Source organism: Zootoca vivipara, chromosome 5 (genome assembly GCF_965207765.1).
Source record: "Zootoca vivipara chromosome 5, rZooViv2.hap1.1, whole genome shotgun sequence".
NCBI lineage: Eukaryota > Metazoa > Chordata > Lepidosauria > Squamata > Lacertidae > Zootoca > Zootoca vivipara.
Window position 1 is genome coordinate 31,885,064 of NC_142588.1, and position 19,649 is coordinate 31,904,712.

General features: G+C 44.8%; 1 protein-coding gene across 2 annotated transcripts in view; it reads left to right on the plus strand.

Annotated features, from left to right (window-relative positions):
• Nucleotides 1-18,942: 18,942 nt before the first annotated feature.
• PAPSS2 (3'-phosphoadenosine 5'-phosphosulfate synthase 2) overlaps nucleotides 18,943-19,649 on the plus strand; it is a 42,295-nt gene continuing 41,588 nt past the window's right edge. For both annotated transcript variants that reach the window (XM_035137390.3, XM_035137392.3), the window contains exon 1: nucleotides 18,943-19,092. In XM_035137390.3, the coding sequence (XP_034993281.1) occupies nucleotides 19,066-19,092 (27 nt within the window). In that variant the 5' untranslated portion in view covers nucleotides 18,943-19,065. The remainder of the gene's footprint in view (nucleotides 19,093-19,649) is intronic.

Below are 19,649 nucleotides of genomic sequence, written 5' to 3' on the forward strand. Positions count from 1 at the left end.
CAGCTAAAAAAGCCAATGCAATTCTGGGCTGCATCAATAGGAGTATAGCATCTAGATCAAGGGAAGTAATAGTACCACTGTATTCTGCTCTGGTCAGACCTCACCTGGAGTACTGTGTCCAGTTCTGGGCACCACAGTTCAAGAAGGATACTGACAAGCTGGAACGTGTCCAGAAGAGGGCAACCAAAATGGTCAAAGGCCTGGAAACGATGCCTTATGAGGAACGGCTTAGGGAGCTGGGTATGTTTAGCCTGGAGAAGAGAAGGTTAAGGGATGATATGATAGCCATGTTCAAATATATAAAAGGATGCCATATAGAGGAGGGAGAAAGGTTGTTTTCTGCTGCTCCAGAGAAGCGGACACGGAGCAATGGATTCAAACTACAAGAAAGAAGATTCCACCTAAACATTAGGAAGAACTTCCTGACAGAGCTGTTCAACAGTGGAATTTGCTGCCAAGAAGTGTGGCGGAGTCTCCTTCTTTGGGGGTCATTAAGCAGAGGCTTGACAGTCATATGTCAAGAATGCTTTGATGGTGTTTCCTGCTTGGCACGGGTTGGACTGGATGGCTCTTGTGGTCTCTTCCAACTCTATGATTCTATGATTCTATGGTTGGGAAAGGGTTTAGCATCTCCCCTTGCAGCCTCTGCTTCTCTGCTTGAAGTTGTATTCTATACATATATACCTGTATGTGCACACACATATACATGCACAATTTTATACCTGTTCAGCAACCCGTGTCCTCAGATAAGAATCATCAGAAAATGATGAGTCATATAATAGGGCTATGTAGATAAAAGGTGGATTAATGAAAAGATGCAAAAAAAATATGCATGCAATTCCTGATGAATCACTCTACCAACTAGAGGTGATCATGCAGCTTTCCTTTCTACTTGTGGCGGGGCAGGGAGATGGAAGAACTTTATTTCATTACTTTAATAACTAGGGTGAAAGAATGGTGCCCCCTTTCTGTACATTAAATAAAACAATTTAATTATCGTTTTGCACTTTCAGATTGGCAGTCAGCCTAACCTACCTCACAGGGTCATTTGTGGGGATTATATGAGGTGAGGGGGGACTATTTATGCTACCTTGCACTCCTTGGAGAATAAAGCTGGAGTATATAAGCAATAGGGACGCGGATGGCACTGTGGTCTAAACCACTGAGCCTTGGGTTTGCCAATCAGAAGGTCAGCAGTTCGAATCCCCGCAACGGGGTGAGCTCCCGTTGTTCAGTCCCAGCTCCTGCCAACCTAGCAGTTCAAAAGCATGTCAAAGTACAAGTAGATAAATAGGTACCGCTCCGGCGGGAAGGTAACCGGCGTTTCTGTGCGCTGCTCTGGTTTCACCGGAAGCGGCTTAGTCATGCTGGTCACATGACCCAGAGAAACTGCGGACAAACTCCGGTTCCCTCGGACAGTAAAGCGAGATGAGCGCTGCAACCCCAGTGTCGTTCGCGACTGGACTTAACTGTCAGGGGTCCTTTACCTTTATCTTTATATAAGCAACTAGCTGGCCCTGCACATGTTGTGGCTTAGTCTGTTAAATAGGCCCTCAGAATCCCCTTCAAACTCCCTTGTAGTCCCCACTGTGGTTTAGTTTGTTAAATGGGCCCTCAGAGTCCCCCTTCAAACTCCCCTGTCCCCACTGTGGTTTAGTTTGTTAAATGGGCCCTCAGACTCCCCCTTCAAACTCCTCCCCCCACCCCCGGGCTCATCCCTGTGATCGGCCCCACTCTGTCCCGACTCATGACCTTTCCCGACTCATGACCTTTTGTGGTGTCACCAATTGTCTGCAGCCAATGGAGATGCTGCTTCTCCGTTCTATTTCCCAGCATGCACTTTTATCTGGGTTTGGGGGTTTTTTACGTGACCCAGGTGTGACATCTGTCTTAGCAAACTTTCTAAGATCCTTCGGACATTCGCATGGGACGTTGTGTCCAAATTTGAACGCAATCGGTCAAGCGGTTTCGGAGAAAAGTGGAGACCCACCCACATGCCCTTTTTACATATCTATATCTATAGATAATACAAAGGTAGCTCCATTCACTGCAGTGGGACCAGCAAGTTTGCTATTTGAAGAAATAATGATGAATCGTACCTGATGCTCTACTTAAATGTGGTACAAGGTTATGGTGGAGCACCTGCTTTCTAAATCGCCACTCTTAAGCGCGTGTTAAAATAATGATTTGAGCGGCTGCTTTTAAAGCATTGAAGATAAACAGGGGGACATGATTTGCAAACAAAAGTGTTTGTAGAAGGTGGGGAAATGTACTTTAGTGCAGGAACAGGCTTTGGCTTCTAATTTACAATGTGGGTCAAATGCTTCTGTCCTTGAGCTTTTAGCTGCCAGCCCTTGGATCTTTCATTCAGCTATATCATTTGTTTGTCAGTAGTCCTAGCATAACACTTAAGATATCTCCATATTTTAAGACTACAGTGGTACCTTGGAAGTTGAACAGAATCCGTTCCAGAAGTCTGTTCGACTTCCAAAACATTTGGAAACCAAAGCGTGGCTTCCTAATGGCTGCAGGAAGCTGCATCGGATGTTCAGGTTCCAAAGAACATTCGCAACCGGAACACTCACTTCCGGGTTTGCGGTGCTTGGGAACCAAAACGTTCAAGTCACAAGGCATTCATCAACCAAGGTATGACTGTATAATGTTAAATGTAGTCAAACGTCTAGGAAAATGCAGTTTCATGTTTACAGAGTAGCTTTTCAATGGTGCCCAAAAGTAGTTATTACCGGTACCTACAAAGTAATAATTGAATTGTATTTGCCTCTTGTAAGCTTTCCTTTTTCCTTTTCTTCTTGGTGGCAGTAAACCATTAGTCCTCAACAAGTTTCAATGAAGCGATGACAAGTGGATTTAAAAGTATTGTTTACATTGCTGTAAATAAATTACAACTCCCTGCAACTAAGCTTTGCTTTTTTTTTTAAGGGTAAAACTATCTTCTTGAATGATTACACAATATGTAATCCATACAGGTTTACCCATATGAGTTTACCTTCCTGCTGATCAGGAAGCTGACACAGCAGACTTGACAACACAGATCATTTGTTGGAGCAGGGATGGTGGAGGAGAGAGACAGACAGACAGACAGACAAAAGAAAAGGGTTCAGACTTAAATTGTTCTGTGTACACACTGCAATGCATAATTTTGGATACAGAGAAATAAGAGCATAGAGAAATTATGCAGATAGATGGAGGTGCTAAGAGTCACATTGATGGCTCACTGGAGAGAAATTTCTTCACAAGGCAGTCAGTTCGTACACATATGCAAAAATATATTAGCAATCCATCACCCTTCACAAACACCGTTCTAAGAAACAAAATAACAAAATGGACTTTTTAGTGGCTCCCTAATTGTGGCTCCATCCCTGCTCTAGAGAAATTAGCATTTTCAGCCATAGGATGTATTCTGGCATCATGCAAATATTTCGGTGGGTAAATTTATTACAATTTTTTAATAAGGAAATCTAATTGCACTTTTGCACTACCTTGTCATGAGGAGACGATGCAATGCTTGCTCACATAAACGTTCTCTGCTGCTCGCTTTCATTCTCTTCTTTTCGCATATCGCAGCATCCGTAATGGACCCCATTTCTCATTTGGGGTAGCTAGTGCCGGTGCTTGGAATACGATTTGCCCAATTGATTATCTGTATGATCTTTGGGCGTACTTCCCAATCCTTGACTAAAAGCAATGCAAACAGTTGCCTGACTTCTTGAAGACTGGCCTTAGACTGCAGCAACAGTCTGTATGTTTCAAAACGCAGGAGTAAACATGTCGACGCAAAGCCAGTCCCGCTCATCTCCATAGGCCTTGCAGGCGTGCTTAGACTTAGGCGACCTGAGTTACATACAACCTTTTGAAACAGGCAATACTGATTATTTGCATGTTGTGGCAAAGATATTTCTAATCAGGCAAATGGAAGGAAAGGGAAATAGAGGGCTGTCTAGCTGCAGCATCAACAAAGGTACTTAAGCCTGTATAACCAGCTTTGCAGTCAGTTGGGTTTTTTGCTTGTTTGTTCTTTGCAGCTCCTAGGAGGGAAGAGGTGTGGGTTTGTTTCCGTAGTGAAAAGCCACAGGTTCTCCATGGGAAGCTTTATGGCTCCTTTTTCAGCCGCTCTTCACCACACCCTCCCTCGCATTGATGAAGCAGTCCGAAGTGAAGGTGGAATAATGAACACACAGCGATAAAAGCAAGTTGCGTACATGTTAATATGCCGTGTGAACAGAGGCTTATGCACACACAGCGTTATAGATTTTAGGACCTTACTTCCTAAAACATTAATTACTAGCAGGCTTGTATCTTGCATTGCTTGGAAGTCCTAAGAAAGATAGAAAAATCAGTACAATTTTGAAAGGGTTCAGTCCACCATCTTGATTCAACATGGAATCCAATTGTATCCAAACAGTTAAAAAAACACTGCTCCTTGATCTCAGGAACCATCATGTAAAAAAATGATTATGATATCTTAAGAGGTCTCCAAGTGCATAGTGGACCAATGGACAATTTCCCAGAATAGATACTAGCTATAGTTATAGGTGAACTAAAACTTTGAATTGATCTTACTCCCATCTTCCTGGAGTAGAGTTCCCCTAATACCTATATACACAATGTTTTTACCAGCAATAACAACAAAAGAGAGAACGGGGCAATAGTATTTCTTCCATATGACAATAATCTTCTGTGAATGGTAAAGTATGCTTATGCATATAAATCATTGTGGGAAGTCACGTTTCGTATCATCATCTGAAGATTTGGGATTGGTTTCTATCCGTCTCAATAGACAATGGAGTGTGCCTTTGGGGGTGAAGTCAAACTGGTGTGGTAGCAGCACTGAAGTGATCTCTCCAGGGCGCAAGCCTGGGCAGTGTGCATGGAGGTCCTAGGCTGTCCATATGACAAGACCCCACCTCTTGGCCTCACTGATGTGGCCCAAAGGAAAGCAGAGCAATGTATTGGGAACCAGCTTGGCTACAGGAGTTGCTTGAAGGAAGCGTTCAAGGCACCATCCAACCATCTTAGGGATTCCATTCTGGATTTGTGTAGGGTTTCCTCCTTAGCCATTTCTTCTCCCAAAGATATCCCGCTAGGCAGTGGAGGTTTAGGATCAGAGTTTTCCTTCTCCTCCTAGCTACCTTCCCAGGTTGATGAACCCCATCTGCCACTCACTTCCTTCTACAACACAGCAATCATCTTCCTGACCAATGGACCCACTATTGATCTTGTCCTCTCAATTTGTCGGAGACTGTCTTCACATGCAGGGGAAGTCCCAGACTCACTGAGGGTTTGAGGCCCACTGGCTATCCTCACCTGGTTCAGCCAGCCAGGTGAAGCTGTTCCCGGGGTCTGGCCACTGTCCCATGCTAACAGTTTCTAGGAGCCACAGGTAAGAGCTGAGTGCAGAGTCGGGACCGTGGGGGGACCCCAGAAAGAGCACATCATGTCCACCACCAGAAGTACTACTCCGCTCCTAGCACCACATGCACCCCATCATCTGAACAACTGGCTGTGAATTTCAACATCACAGGTTCTTGGAAAGTAGTTCATGCAGACCTAATAGTATGATTATTTCTTTTTTTGTAGTCACTTAAGGACATAGCTTGCATAATAATTGGGCTCAAATGTGCATGCCAGTAACCCATGATGACTTGGCAACTTATGTTTTCCTGTAAATATTGAGTAATGCTTTCAGGAGTCCTCTCCAATTCCTGACTCTTTCTTAGCAGCTGAATGATGCTAAAATCACTCAAAAAGTGTCACAGGAAGTACAGCTTGCAGCGGGCAGCTTCATATCCTTGTTATATGTCACAGATGAGAATAGAGACACATACATGTTTGTGTGTGTGTGTGTGTGTGTGTGTGTGTGTGTGTGTGTTGCTTCTCTTCTTACCACACCAATGCTAGACAATTCCCTTCCATATAGTTGAAGATTCTCTTCCACCTGCTTGACAGTAATCTGACTATAGCTGTTTACTTTATAAAAAACCGAAAGTACATTTAATATCACAATCGTTTTAGCTGTTCTTCCTATATAACAGATGCAGGTCACACACACCCATAAACATTTATTCTGTGTATACAGGCATTTATTGAGGGCATGAGGTAGAAGGGCATGACACTCAGGTATGCATTTATGTGCACGCATACTGAAGTCAGATTGCAACACACACACACACACACACACACCCTCCAAACTGTGACTTCTAGAGCAGAGCTGAGGGGCATTTTCAGCCCAAGGGCTGCATTCTCAGCTGGCAAATCATGAGGCTCAAGGTTATGGGTTTGAGTCCCACGCTGGGCCAAAGATCCCTGAATTGTAGGGGGTTGAACTGGATGACCCTTCCAACTCTACAATTCTATGAAACCTCCTGAAGGTTGCAGGCCAGGAGTAAAAGTAGGTGGAGCGAGATATGCTAATCTTACCTCCCTGCAGTGGCCTAATTGTTACACAAACTCACACTTCCCTCAGAGCCATTATTAGAGCTCAAGGACACATTTTAGTCGGACAAAAGCACTGATGGTTGCGTTCAGGAGATAGTTCTGAGGGCTAGGTAGAAGGACCTGAAGGACCTTTAAGCTCTTGTGCCTGAGGTTATCCAACCCTGAGAGAAAATCCAGTGGAAAGGGTTGAAACCTAACAAGTTCTTGGGCAGCCTTCCCCAACCTTAGGGTGCTTCTGGACTCCTGTCATCTCAGACCATTGGTTATGGTGGCTGAGGGTGGTCATACTTCAACAAGATCTAGGGACCCATGGTTGTAGGGCATGGGTGCATGCAGACAAGTTTTTTTTAATAAAGGCATTGGCATCTACCAATGGTAGCTGTTACCATGGTGTTGTTCCAGTGTGACAGGCATTGTGCCTGATCCAGCATGTCTACTAGTTACTAGTGCGGCATATGTTGTGGATGCAGCATATGACTGCATAATTAGAGTGACTTGTACATGAATGGAAGATTTGTCTTTTCTTAACTGTTCACTTTAGACTAATGCATAAAAGGCATATTTTCCAATGATAATGTTCCCTGTGTGAGTTTCTGGCTTGTAGTAGGGCAAAGGTTTACACCTCTAGCTTGTTCCTTTAAGGCAGTGATCCCCTGCCGCCCTGAAAACTCCCTTTGTCAACTTTTGGCCTGTATAATCTCTCTCGCACACATAAAAATCTAACACTCTGCAAAGCTGTTTGTTCTGAACAGCCCCACTGGAATCAAGTGTGTACACACTTTGCTGTAGTTTCCCAGGTAATATAGTGTGGAAGAAATAGCCTCCCAACACTGGCATTGTTGTGGCTGACCTGACCAGGATAGGGATGGGTTGGTAGTGAGAGAAGGGCTATGTGAGTGCCCCAGTGGAGCCAATCCAGTGTTCACATAGCCCAGCCCTAGCCCCATCCAAGAAAGTAGCAGAGGTAGCTCTGGTGTCAAAAGAGTGGCTCCACTATGGCATTGTAGAGCTCTACGTTCCGCTTATCCTCACACATCTACTAAATATGAGTTCAGGAGGCTCCCATTTAAAAATGTCCCTTCACAAAGCATTTTAGGTCTATGTTCTAAAAACAATTTCATTTTAGCTGAGCCTCAGATACCGGAGTAGAAGGGGTGGGAGACTTTATTAGTGCGCTCCTACCAAACTATATACAAAACTGAAACTCTTCAGGTCTTAGCTTCGTTTCCCTGATGGTGTCACCCAGAACTTGTTCCCCACAAAAACCATTTCTAAATCATATTATTGTAGTTCCTTCTTGGATCACAGTCTCCTCCTCCAGTCTTGCTCTCATCCGGTGATTTATTTATTTTTAAGGTGCTGGTACTGTGTACCCTTGAGTACCCCCAGAAAAGAAAAGAAAAAACTACTGTGTCATCATATTCTGTGATAAACTGCCCATGGCCTTCGCTTTATCGCTTGGACATTATTCAGTTCATTCTCCCTTTCAGCCAGCTTTGCCTTGACCTGTCTCCAGAAATACCCCACACATTGAAGTTACCTCTCCCCCTATTTTCTTTTAGATTCCTCATGAAAACACACCTTTTCCAGGAAGCTGTTTGCAGCCTCTAAAGCAGGGGTTCCCAACAAAATTTTCTCGAGGACCCCTCATTGAGCCGCTATTGTGACAAGGACCCCCATTAATTGACTTACTTGCTTGAACATCAAATGCATTATCTTCCTCTTCATCGGTAGGCCTTTGTCGTTTTAACGAACCACTTTTTAAGCAACGGTCCATTTTTAACTACGCGAACTGTAGCTTCCGCAAAAAACAACGCTTTGTTTACAAACACTACTGTTTTGCAAAGAGGCAGTGCGCGCCAGGGAGGAGGGAGGGGAATGGAGAAGACAGGGTACCTGCACAGTAGCGCACAAATGAAGCCGATGCGCGCAAAGCATCTTGGGGAGGTGAGCGTTAGTAGAATGCGCGCGCTGCCTCTTTGCAAAACAGTAGTGTTTGTAAAGCGCCACCTAACGGCATACAGCAGAACTACTGCCTCTATCTAATTCTAGTTTTGCGCTAGACTCTGCTCATGCAGGAAGCGGCCAAAACAAAAAATCTGTTATCATACGAAATAAATTTAATATATTTTTTATTCTAATAGCATCTTGCGGACCCCTCTGGCATAGCTCGCGGACCCCTGGGGGTCCCCGGACCACCTGTTGGGAACCACTGCTCTAAAGAAAACACTCACATTACAGTAGCAAGACACATTGATTCAACTCATCAGTGCATAAAAATTAACATTGCTGTTGCATTTTAGTTTGTTACTGGTGTTGTGTGATCACCTGCAACCAAGAAAACTGCATGAGGCGGGATACTCCTTAATTAATTGTGCACACTTTTAGGTGTGAGGAAGTGGAGCACTTCGGGGTCTACTTCTGAGTAAATGTGTACAGGATAGGTCTGCTTAGTATTAATTAATTTGAAGACTAACACAGCTGTTGGGAAACTAGTAATTCCCATTTCTGAACACTTGCCCAGAGGCGAGATTAGTTTCGCATTTGTTTGAAATCCAACACATCTTTGTGTTAGCAAAAGCTTCAAATGCATTCCTCTCTGTTGCTTGAGGTCAATGTGGAGGCAAGGAAGAAGCAAAATATTCTCAACTAGATCGTTTTTCAGCTGCCTGGGACCTCTGCACAGTAATGCCCCTGCCTTTTTAATCCTTTGGCAAAAGGATTTATTCTGAGACTATTTGCTACCGCTTACTCTGGCTCCAGAGCACTCCCACCTCTGCTGTTTTGAAGAAGACATTAGCCACAATGCATAGGCATTGTGCAGTTTCTTGAGAAATGGCCCCGTCTGTTGCTCTTTCGCTCTTACCATCTTCCATACAATTAGCAAACGGAAGCCATGGTTAAGCTGAAGTGGTGTGTACATTTCAGGAGGAAGCTGTTGCACATGCAACAGGTAACAGCGCACACAGATGACAGCTTCAATGAATTGGAGTTTGGCACTGGGAAACGAATCAGGTAATGGGCACCAGGTGAAGACATCCACGCCCCCTCTCTGGTGTGAAGAGCAACATAAAAAGTGACTTGAAACGCTGGAGGGGGGGGAACAGCGGCAAGAATGACTTCACTGCTTTTTGAGCTACTGATGTGTACATAGCCTGAGTTTAGATGTGAGTGGCAAATAGCTGAATCAGCCATTTAAACAACTCTGTTCAGAGTCCTGACGGAAAAAAACTGTGAGCAAATAACTACCTGCAGAAAGTGTACCTTGATCAGGCTGTGAACTTTGTGTGGTGTTAGATAACTAGCTTAAGGGCAACTACGAAAAGGGGATAATGGGAATTATCTGAAACCGAGCTCCCTCCATTCTGTTTAAATGAATCCCTTCAAATTACCTTGCTGGTTTTGAGTGCGTCTAGGTGAAGATTCCCCCCCCCCCGAAGTTCTCAAGCATATTCTATGAACACACCCAATACTTGCCAAGATTAGCAAAGTCAGAATAACTGCCATGATCCAAAAGAGGAATTGCACAGGGCTTGTTGCATAACAGACACACATTCATAGAACTTTTTTACTGCTTCTCCGCCCCTCTCTATTCAGAGAACTTCTTGCCAAACATCTTGGCTGTGTGAAAGCTTGCTGTTTTCTTAGCTTGGTTAACTAGGGGAAAACATTAACACTGATGCAAAATCGAAGCCAAAACATGAATTACTGTAACTCTGCAATCCTATGCAATGTTCACACAGCAACAAGTCTCATTGTGTTGAAAAGGGCTTTCTCCCTCGTTAGTATGTTTACGGTATATTGAAGGCTAAGCCAGATAAATTCTAGATACTTTTTTCTTCAGCATGTGCTGTGTGAATAATATTTCTTTTTGTTCCACTTCTGCTTAACATGATTCATCTAGAGCACAGAGAAAGAGAGAGGTTAAACACGACAATAAAATGTAATCTACCAGCACTGTGCAACCACAACATTTTATTATAATCTGAACAACAGAAAGACTCATACATTTTTCAAGCAAAGCTAGAACAAACATATGCTAGGAGGCCGTATCTTGAAATGGTGTGGGTGTACTTTTAAATTAATCACTGGGTCATTTCCAAATAAGATTCCTCAAAAGCACAAAGACAGATTTGAGTGCCGTACAAAATGTTACACCCAGAATACGATGATAGTTTCACACAACCATTGGCCCAAGACAGCAATTATCCATTTTGACTCCCTTTGGGGGGGTGGGCAGAATTTCATATCCCTTTTCGCACTATGTCTCTGGGGCTTCTCTCCGTCTCCATTCATCCTTCAGACCAGAATTCTCCAACTTGGTGCCCTCCAGGTATTTTAGTGAATGACAAATATCACTCACTGCCATTCTGGCTGGCGTCGATGAGAATTGTAATGTGAAACATCTAAAAGGGCACCAGGTTAAGGAAGGCGAGTTTAGAATCTAAAGTTTTGGGGCAGGGGTAGCCAGTGTAGTGCTGCAGAGGAACATAGGAAGTGACATTATACTGAGCCTGCACTGACTGGCAGCAGCTTTCTGGGGTTTCAGAAAGTGGCATTCCCAGCCCTACCTTCAGTTGCTGCTGATTGAACCCAAGACCTTCTGCCATTGATCTACTGCCCTTTCCCACAGCTGATGTGGGATGATGAAAGGAGTTGTAGTCCAATAACATCTGGAGGGTGTTGGCTACTCCTGTTTCAGAGCCAAAGACAGGATGAAGCGGTGTGGTACCAAAGCAGTGGAGTCAAGCCACAGCTGGTTGTTATCTCTATTAATATATTCACTGGTATTACAAGAGAAGAGGCTTCTGGTAAGATTACTCCATTGATTATATTGTGTCGTCATCCTAAATGTTTACTGAACTACTTAAGGTCTACCTGGCCAGTCCCTATTGCTGTTGGGGTGGCTGAATGTGCTGAAACTGCACAACTGAAGCCCAAAGGAGCTCCAGGACACACAAGAACTTGGGAACTGTTCTGACCTATACTCTATTGAAGTGTTTCTCTTGAACAAGTCTTGTGCTTTACCTATAAGAAGTAAACCACGGCAAAGGCCAGCCACTATGATGTACTTCTCCAGGACGGGTAAATGGTCCCATTTAACATTGTAAGAAGTGGCTGGATGAGATCATTCGAAGGCTGAAGGTCTATTTTTCATTTTCAGTCGACCTGATGTCATTTTCTCCACTGTGGATCTTTGCTTGGGGAGGGATATTAATGGGTTAGATGTGGGTGAATAAACAAAGCCGAATATTGGTAAAATACAATGTTGTGATGCTGGGTGTTACCCTGGTTAGTTTAGCTGGGAGAGTGTTTGGGATCAAGAGATCATTCCCTACTACAGGAGACTTGCCAACAATTATAACAGTTTCCGAACATTTCCCTTTGGGATTTTTGAAATATTAAAAAAGAGCAATAAATGTAAACATACACCAAGTTTATGACATCATAACATGTGTATGTTTCCATAAATGCCAAAAGCATAATTCTTCAGCTTTTAGGAGAATGTGTCTGAGCACATTGCAGTACATTTAAAACACATTACCCTACTAAAAAAAAAAGAATATTGGGAACTGTAGTTCATCAAGGGTGCTGGAATTGTAGCTTTGTAAAGGGCAAACTAGTATATTTTTAAAATATTAGTGATAAATGGCAGCTGATGATGTGAGCGAGGTAACAAAACTCACACTAAAGGTTACATTTTTCAGGCTTCCCTTTGTCCTGCAACAACATAATTCTGTCTACATACAAGAGGAGTGCAATTAACAGTGATGCAAGCATTGCGTGAGAACTCTCTCCCTACAAATGTATATCATAAACCTGTGTTTGATGAGGTTGTTACCACCTGACATCTCCCAGGTCTCATGCAAAATATTCGTGCAAGCCTTTGCACAGGCATTTTTACTTGTTCAGAATAATTATAACGCTGCCTGGGGCGACATAGCAACTTTTGCCCCAGTTCTTTAGCCTCAGAGTAAGCGACTGAAATCGATTCAGTGTTGCAGAACATGGTACCATTAAGCAAACATTTGGGCTGCCTAACACTCGCTTAAATTGGTTGGTGTTAAGCAGCTTGTGGACCCAAACGGCCCCAGTCCCGTATACCTGAAGGAATGTCTCCATCCCTATCATTCTGCCCAGACACTGAGGTCCAGTGCTGAGTTACAGTGAACCAGGCAGACGGCCTTCTCGGCAGTGACACCCGCCCTGTGGAACGCCCTCCCCCCAGATGTCAAAGAGAAAAACAACTACCAGACTTTTAGAAGACATCTGAACGCAGCCCTGTTTAGGGAAGCTTTTAATGTTTAATAGACTATTGTATTTTAATATTCTGTTGGAAGCCGCCCAGAGTGGCTGGGGAAACCCAGCCAGATGGGCGGGGTATAAATAATAATAATAATAATAATAATAATAATAATAATAATAATAATAATATATCATTATTATTATTATTATTATTGACACGACTGCAACCTTTAAAAAAATGTAAATTCTAATTAACAATTATGGCACATTCCCAAATGCTACACCTCTCCCCAACCCTGCAGCGCTCTCCAAACTTATCATTACCAGGCCAGCCCCATAGATTCTAAGACAGGAATGACCACTCCCCACCTTTTGCATGGTCGCACGCAGCCCTCTGGATCCTATGCGGCTTCCAGCCATATAGCCTGGCTTCGCCCTCCCCAGGCTGGATATCTGGAGGTCTCCGCCTACCTCAAGCAGTTACCCAATCCCTCCTGGGGAGGCATTGCCAGGGGACCTGGCCAGGTAGGTGGAGGAACCGCCATACCCACACAATAGAGAGTGGATCTTACCTGGGAATTGTCAGTTGGATCCAGAGCTTCTCCCACCCTGCCCTCCCTCAGCTAAGCCTTCCTTTGCAGGTTGAGGTTAACCTCTTCTCCACAGGTACGCATGTGCTGCTACATCATGGTCGCTGTTGAAGGGCCAGAAAAGAATTTTCCTGCATTGGCAGATTTTGCCTTTCCCATAGCAAAACGTCACAACTTTGGTGGTTTCAGGCATTGGGCGGAATCCTTTAGTCTATCTTCCCTTAATGGGGTGGGGGCATGAAGCGGTGACCTATGCCCCCTTTGTGGTGGTGATCCCAGGGTTCCACGTTAAAGGGGTCTCAAGGGGAGGCATTGGCATTGCTCTCCCCTCCAACGACGGTGAAATGGGGGGCGGGCTCTCTGCTTGAACATATGTTCTCCAGAGCCAGCCCAATCCCCACATACTCTGGATAACCCTGATGTTCCTCAGATCCCCGGCTGGGGGCTGGGAGGGATAAACACCCAATGCCTAAGCCAAGGTCTCTCTACATCTGAAACTTTAATAAAGTTGTGGCCAATTTTAATCCCATAGCACATTGTTTTGAGTCGTTATTCCACTTGAGAGTCGCCTGGGGTTTGGGGGGGGCTCCGCCTCTCCACACAATCCCCTCCCTTTGCTGTCCCACTCTGTCCAGCAGGGCTAGCACACCGACACCCCACCTTAAGGGTGGACCCAACACATGTGGCTTAAGAGTTTTTCATCCTCCTCGATAGCCCGGCCAATTCTCTGTGCTCCTTCTGCAAGTTCAGGAGGCAAAGCTGAGGCTTGCGGTTTCCCATCTCCTGGGCTGCCTGGGCTGCCAGTTAGTGATTTAAGTTATGGCCTGTGGCACACAAACAGAGGAGGGAGGCACTTATAGAAAAGGCAGTGAAGAAACTGTCAACCCCTCACCCCTGCAACTTCTTAATTTTTACCCACACATATACCAACAAGTTCATCCCTTCCAGGTATATGTGGTTCCTCTTTTCCACCGATAGAGAGGGTGCAGGAGAATGTCCAGAAACTATTTTTCTGTATGTAGGTAAACTGTACTTTAATTGCACCATCCACTTTTGCTTCAGGCCCTACCTGCCTCTGACATGTGGCCCTCAGGCTGTAAAATTCATCCTGCCAGCTTATTTCAGGAGCAAACTGTACTCCTTTTCCTGCCATCCTGTTCAACCTGGGAAGCGCTGCAACAAATGTGGTGTGTGTGTGTGTGTGTGTGTGTGTGTGTGTGTTAGGCCTATCGCTCCCTTCCAGTTACCGTATTCTCCCATGAAAGGCAGCCTCAGGCACTTCTACTGGTTTCCTTGATTCCTTCCATCCACAGGATTCTGGAGCCTTGCAACCTCTTAAGCAATATCCCCGCTTTTCTAGCTGCAGTCCCTACTGGTTGGGCAAGCAACAAATCTAGCATGAGTGAGCAACCAGTCCATCCAGCACCTTCTCCACAAAAGTTAAAATCCTGTGAGTTGCTATGGATGTTCAGCATCAGACTAGGGGGAAAAAACCAAACCTCTTTAAAGATGAGTGCAGTATTTTGTTTCCTTTGGGCAAACACAAGGGTATTTCAACAACTCATCAAAACAGGAGTATATTTTACATGCTTAACTTACTTTGTTTTGTTTTGTTTTAAAAAAGCTCCTGTTATTTTTTCTTCTAAAACCTGTTATGCAAGGACAAACTTCACAAGCATTTGACCTGTAACCTGCAGTATTGATTTTGGATGGCTGTTGTGAACCTCTCTCTTGCTCTCTCTCAACCTTCAAAACAGCAATATGGGAATAATATATTTACACTGGAATTTCATTGGCAGGATTATTTTAAAATATCTTTTTTCTCATGGGATATTACAATAGAGTAGTAAATCCTATCTTTGCTGATACTTTTGCATAGCAGTAAGGATTCTGCTGCCCAGCCACTACTAAGATGTTGGTGTTCTCCACTAATTTCCTTGGGTAGCACTCACTTCCATCCATGGCGAGGTTGAATCGCTTCCAATAAAAACCTGGAAACTCCCATTCCAGTCAGTGAGATGGACCTCTGGTTTCATTTTGTGGAGACTGTGTTCACACGCCCATTTACTGTGCACTCACTTTGGGTTTGTCCACTTCCTCTTGACCCACTGCTTCCCCCCAATCCTGGAGAAAACCGCTCTTAAGCGCTCAGTCGGAACAAACATCAATTTGGGTTTTCCTCTTCATGCAGACCTTTGACTTGTTTGAGGTGTGAGTTTGTTTTTGTTGCATTATGCTCCCTGGTGATAACTGGTATTTATTAGCTGCTGTTTCACCCCTGTTCTGCCGCTCTTCCAGGTCCAAAACCTCCCACATGTCAATTGAATGCCTGCAAAATGGTCACGGCCTGTACTTGCACACACATGTATTCTTGCTTAACCATAGTTTAGCTCGGCTTCACATGCAAACTGGACCATTGTTTGTAAACCAGTTTCGCTCCATTACCTATGAGTGTTCAGTATGCATTTTTCAGGTTTTGTAATTTCTTGTTCTAAGAGAACAATCCATATTTAGGAATAACAGTCAGCAACTACATTGGTCAGTGGGCCAGTGCATGGAAACAAAAAAGCAAAAGGCCAAGCCCCTTCCCTTGTTCTTACCAGTGGACACTTTATTTTTATTTTTTAACAACGTATGAACTGCTAGAAGACCTGGGGTGTGTATGCAGGGAAGTAACACACACTCCCACTTTTCCCAGTTTCCCAGCCAGCCATCTTAATTTTTACTAATACCTGAATAAGTGTGAATATTCTTTCTTGTCTTAGAGAAGCTCATTGTCACAAATATGAGAATATGTGCTCAGGAGATATTATTTTTCACCAGCTGTAGGGAAAAAAGCAACCCTGAGAGAATTCACAGTGTGTAAGTAAATCCTCTGAAACAACAGAAGCATAGAATGGTTTCTTTAAACAGGTATGTATGTATACACACACACACACACACACACACACACACACACCAAGAATAGTAAATGTAGTAAATCTATACTAATCTGTACTAATCCTCATTATTACAAGAAGGGAGCTGTGTTGTGTTGTCAGAGGGGCAGTTTTTATTTGTTCAAGAAATATCTCAGACCAACATATTCACTCTATTTAGGTATTTGTTAGCAAAAGTGACCAACAGTTTGAAATGTTATCCAGGAAATATTGTGTGCAGATTCCAGTTCTTTGAGGAAGGAAGTGGGAAGAGTGCTGCTTTCGGAAAAAGGCTCTCTACCTATCTGTACCTAACTGAGGTTGCAGCACTTATATAGTATTCTAACATTTTAGTTCAATTTCCTTTGTGATGCTTAAAGCTTCTGCTGGATCTTCCAGCCCAGTTTTAACATTTGTAGCCATAAACAAACAAACAAACAAATCTCAATGGATTATATTCCAAATGAGTACAGAGACTCTCAACATGTTGTTGGTTCAAACTCGTGTGTGTGACATAATAAAAATTTCATCACACCGTAAGTACCTTTCTGTGGATTAGCTATTCACGTTTTATGGCTGGGTTTTACATTTTCTTATCAATGTAATCAACTGCTAATAGAGTATAGCATGTTCTCCTTCTATATCACTTAAAATGTGTGACAGAGCAATTGCTTGTTCTGTACAAAAGGTTTATTTTAGTGCAATGAACCACAAGATGTATGCCGGTTTTACCTTCCCACTATAATGCTATTTACAGGGCTGGCCCACCAAGGAGGCCAGGTGAGATGACTGCCTCAGGCGGCAGGATCCACAGGGGCAGCAGATCCTGATATAGAGCTTTCTCTCTCCACCCCGTTCCCAATGTAGACCTTTACTCTCCCATTCTTCCCTGATGGGGAAAGGAGCACCCTTTTGTGGTTTGCTTCAGGTGCCAAAATGACTTGGGCCGGCCCTGACTATTTACACACGTGACAAGAGGAAAGAACAGGTGTCATAAATTTATTCTCCAATCAAATTGCCTTTCTCCTTGCAGTAAATGAAAAAGGACCACCTAAATGCATCTGCAGCAGCTCTTTGGGGCCAATTCATGGGGAAACCCAGCCAGACGGGCAGGGTATACATAATAATTTATTATAAATCATTATTATTATAACATTTGAAGTTCCCACACATCTGGACCTCCATGGCACACACAGCTACCGTACTCAGTTTTTTCAGTGTCACGTTCCCAGTCTTCCCACATCACCACTTAACACTTTAGGACCAAGGCAGGCTATGCATCTTGCACTGTTGGCTTTCTACTCTGATACTAGGGATTCCTGAAAACCAACACCGAATCCCTGCCTTTTCTATATTATGTATAGTGGAATTGTCAGATGATGTGGGTTCCAGTCCACAAAATCTTATGCCATAATAAAATTTGCCTGTCCTTAAGCTTCCTGTTGTTTATGTAACGACAGGCTAACAAGAGCAGCCCCTGTGGAAATTGTCTCAAGTGTGTGAGCTTCTCCTAGCACTGCTGCTTCTTTGCAGCTGGAGTGAAAGAAAATACAGGGATGCAGTTGGCTTGAAGTGGAGGCGAGGAAGGACAGCAGAATTAAGGTAAGTGTATGCAGCAGAGGACAATTCATGGTACTACTGCCTGAAGCTGCCATGGTGTGTTGTTTTTGTGCCTGAAAGCTGTGTGTGTGTGTGTGTGTGTGTGTGTGTGTGTGTGTGTTTTAAATGTGCTGGTGGTAGCACTGCCTGTAGGGTTGAAACACACAGTTGGAGAACTCTTTGGGTTGTTATTCTTACTATGATCAATCGGCCCATGTCTCCACTCTACAGCTTCTTCTTTCTAGAACACATGTGAAGCACTCTTATGCCACTTTAGCAGCCATAGAGAATACTGGGGAATGTAGTTTCCATGGGTGCTGGGAACTGTAGTTCTCTAAGCCTTTAACAAACAGCTGATTCTCCATGACTGTTGCAAGTGTCATAAGAGTGCTTTAAAGGTGTGCTGCGGATGTGGCTGGCTGTGTTAGGCTAAGATAACAGCTGCCGGTGACCAGAAGGAAGTGCTATTAACACCTCCAAGTATCCCTAATACTGTATATCGCGCCTTTACTTGCCTGTGTGGCTCTGTCTCTGCAAGCTGCTTTGGGCTGGGAAGCAGGGTTTAAAACAAAATAGGCAGCCACTTTTCCCAGCCCAGAATCACCTATTATGCCCAGAGTGTCCTTTGACATACTGTACTTTGCTTTATTTTGCTCTCAGGCTTCCCTAAACCAGCGTTTAAGGCGAGGGAAAGCCCGGGGTTGTTGTTTTCCCCCTCGTTGCACAAAGGTGAGATTCTTGGCGAGGGTTGGACCTCCCCTCCGTCCAGCGCCAGCCTGCAAACCTTTAGCCAGGGAAACGCGTGGGTGAGACCGTGTCCTGTCCCCTATCGGAGCAAGAACACGTTTTTCTTAAGCGAGCGCTGCCTGAGGCGATTTAAAACAATAAAAAAGCGCGGGTCCTCACTGGCGGGGGGAGCGGGGAGGACGCAGGCACGAGAGGAGAAAAGTTTTCCTGTGAGTATACTCTCGCGGAGCCCTTTCCCCCACTGGGAAGGAAAAAAAAATACCCGTGGCAGCCGGGAGAAGAGCGAGCACCGAGGGGAGGAGCCAGCGGAGGGCGCGGGGTGTGAGCCGTGGGCTGGAAAGGCGGTCCGGGGAAGTGCTACGTGTCTCCTCGGCCGCTTTTATACCTACTCCCTTCCCCTCGCAGCTTCTCAGCAAGCCCGCGGGAGCCAGCCGCTTGCCTTCCTGCCCGCCACGCCACCCCACCCCGCCACTGCTGCCAGGAGCTGAGGGAGCCGCGAAGCCGGCGACATGTCCGACAACAAGAAGCAAAGGATGGTAGGTGCTGCTGGTTCAGCGGTTCTTTCGCGGCGGCGGCAGAGAAACAGTAGCAGCGGCATAGTGCCGGCGCCCTGCGGGAGGCGCCTTTTTTCTTTTTCTTTTTTAAGCATCTGCCCCGCCACGCTGCCCTCGCGCGCTTCTTTCTCTCCATGCTGATGGGCGGCTGGCTGCAGGGGCAGAGGCAGCCGCGCCAGGGCGCAGCTGGAAGATGCCATCCTGGTCCGCGCAGCAGCCCCCAGGTCTGCCACCAGCGGGGCAGGGCAGGGGATGTCATCTCCCTTTAGTAGTCCTCTTTGCGCACCGCCAGAAAAGTGCTCTTTGTCAGAGAGACCCTCCAAATAAGCAGCTCGTTAGAGGAGGAGGTAGGCTGCGTTATCATGCTGCGGCTAAGAGTTAAACTGGCACTTTGGGGCTGGGTTGGGTTGGGTTGGGGTGTCTTCCAAAACCCCATGGTTATGACCATGAGAGCTGAGCAAACTTTTGAGTCCGCTAGGCTGGTGTGTGAGAGGACATGATGCCCGTGTCTTGGCAACTATACTGTGTTTGTTGTAGTT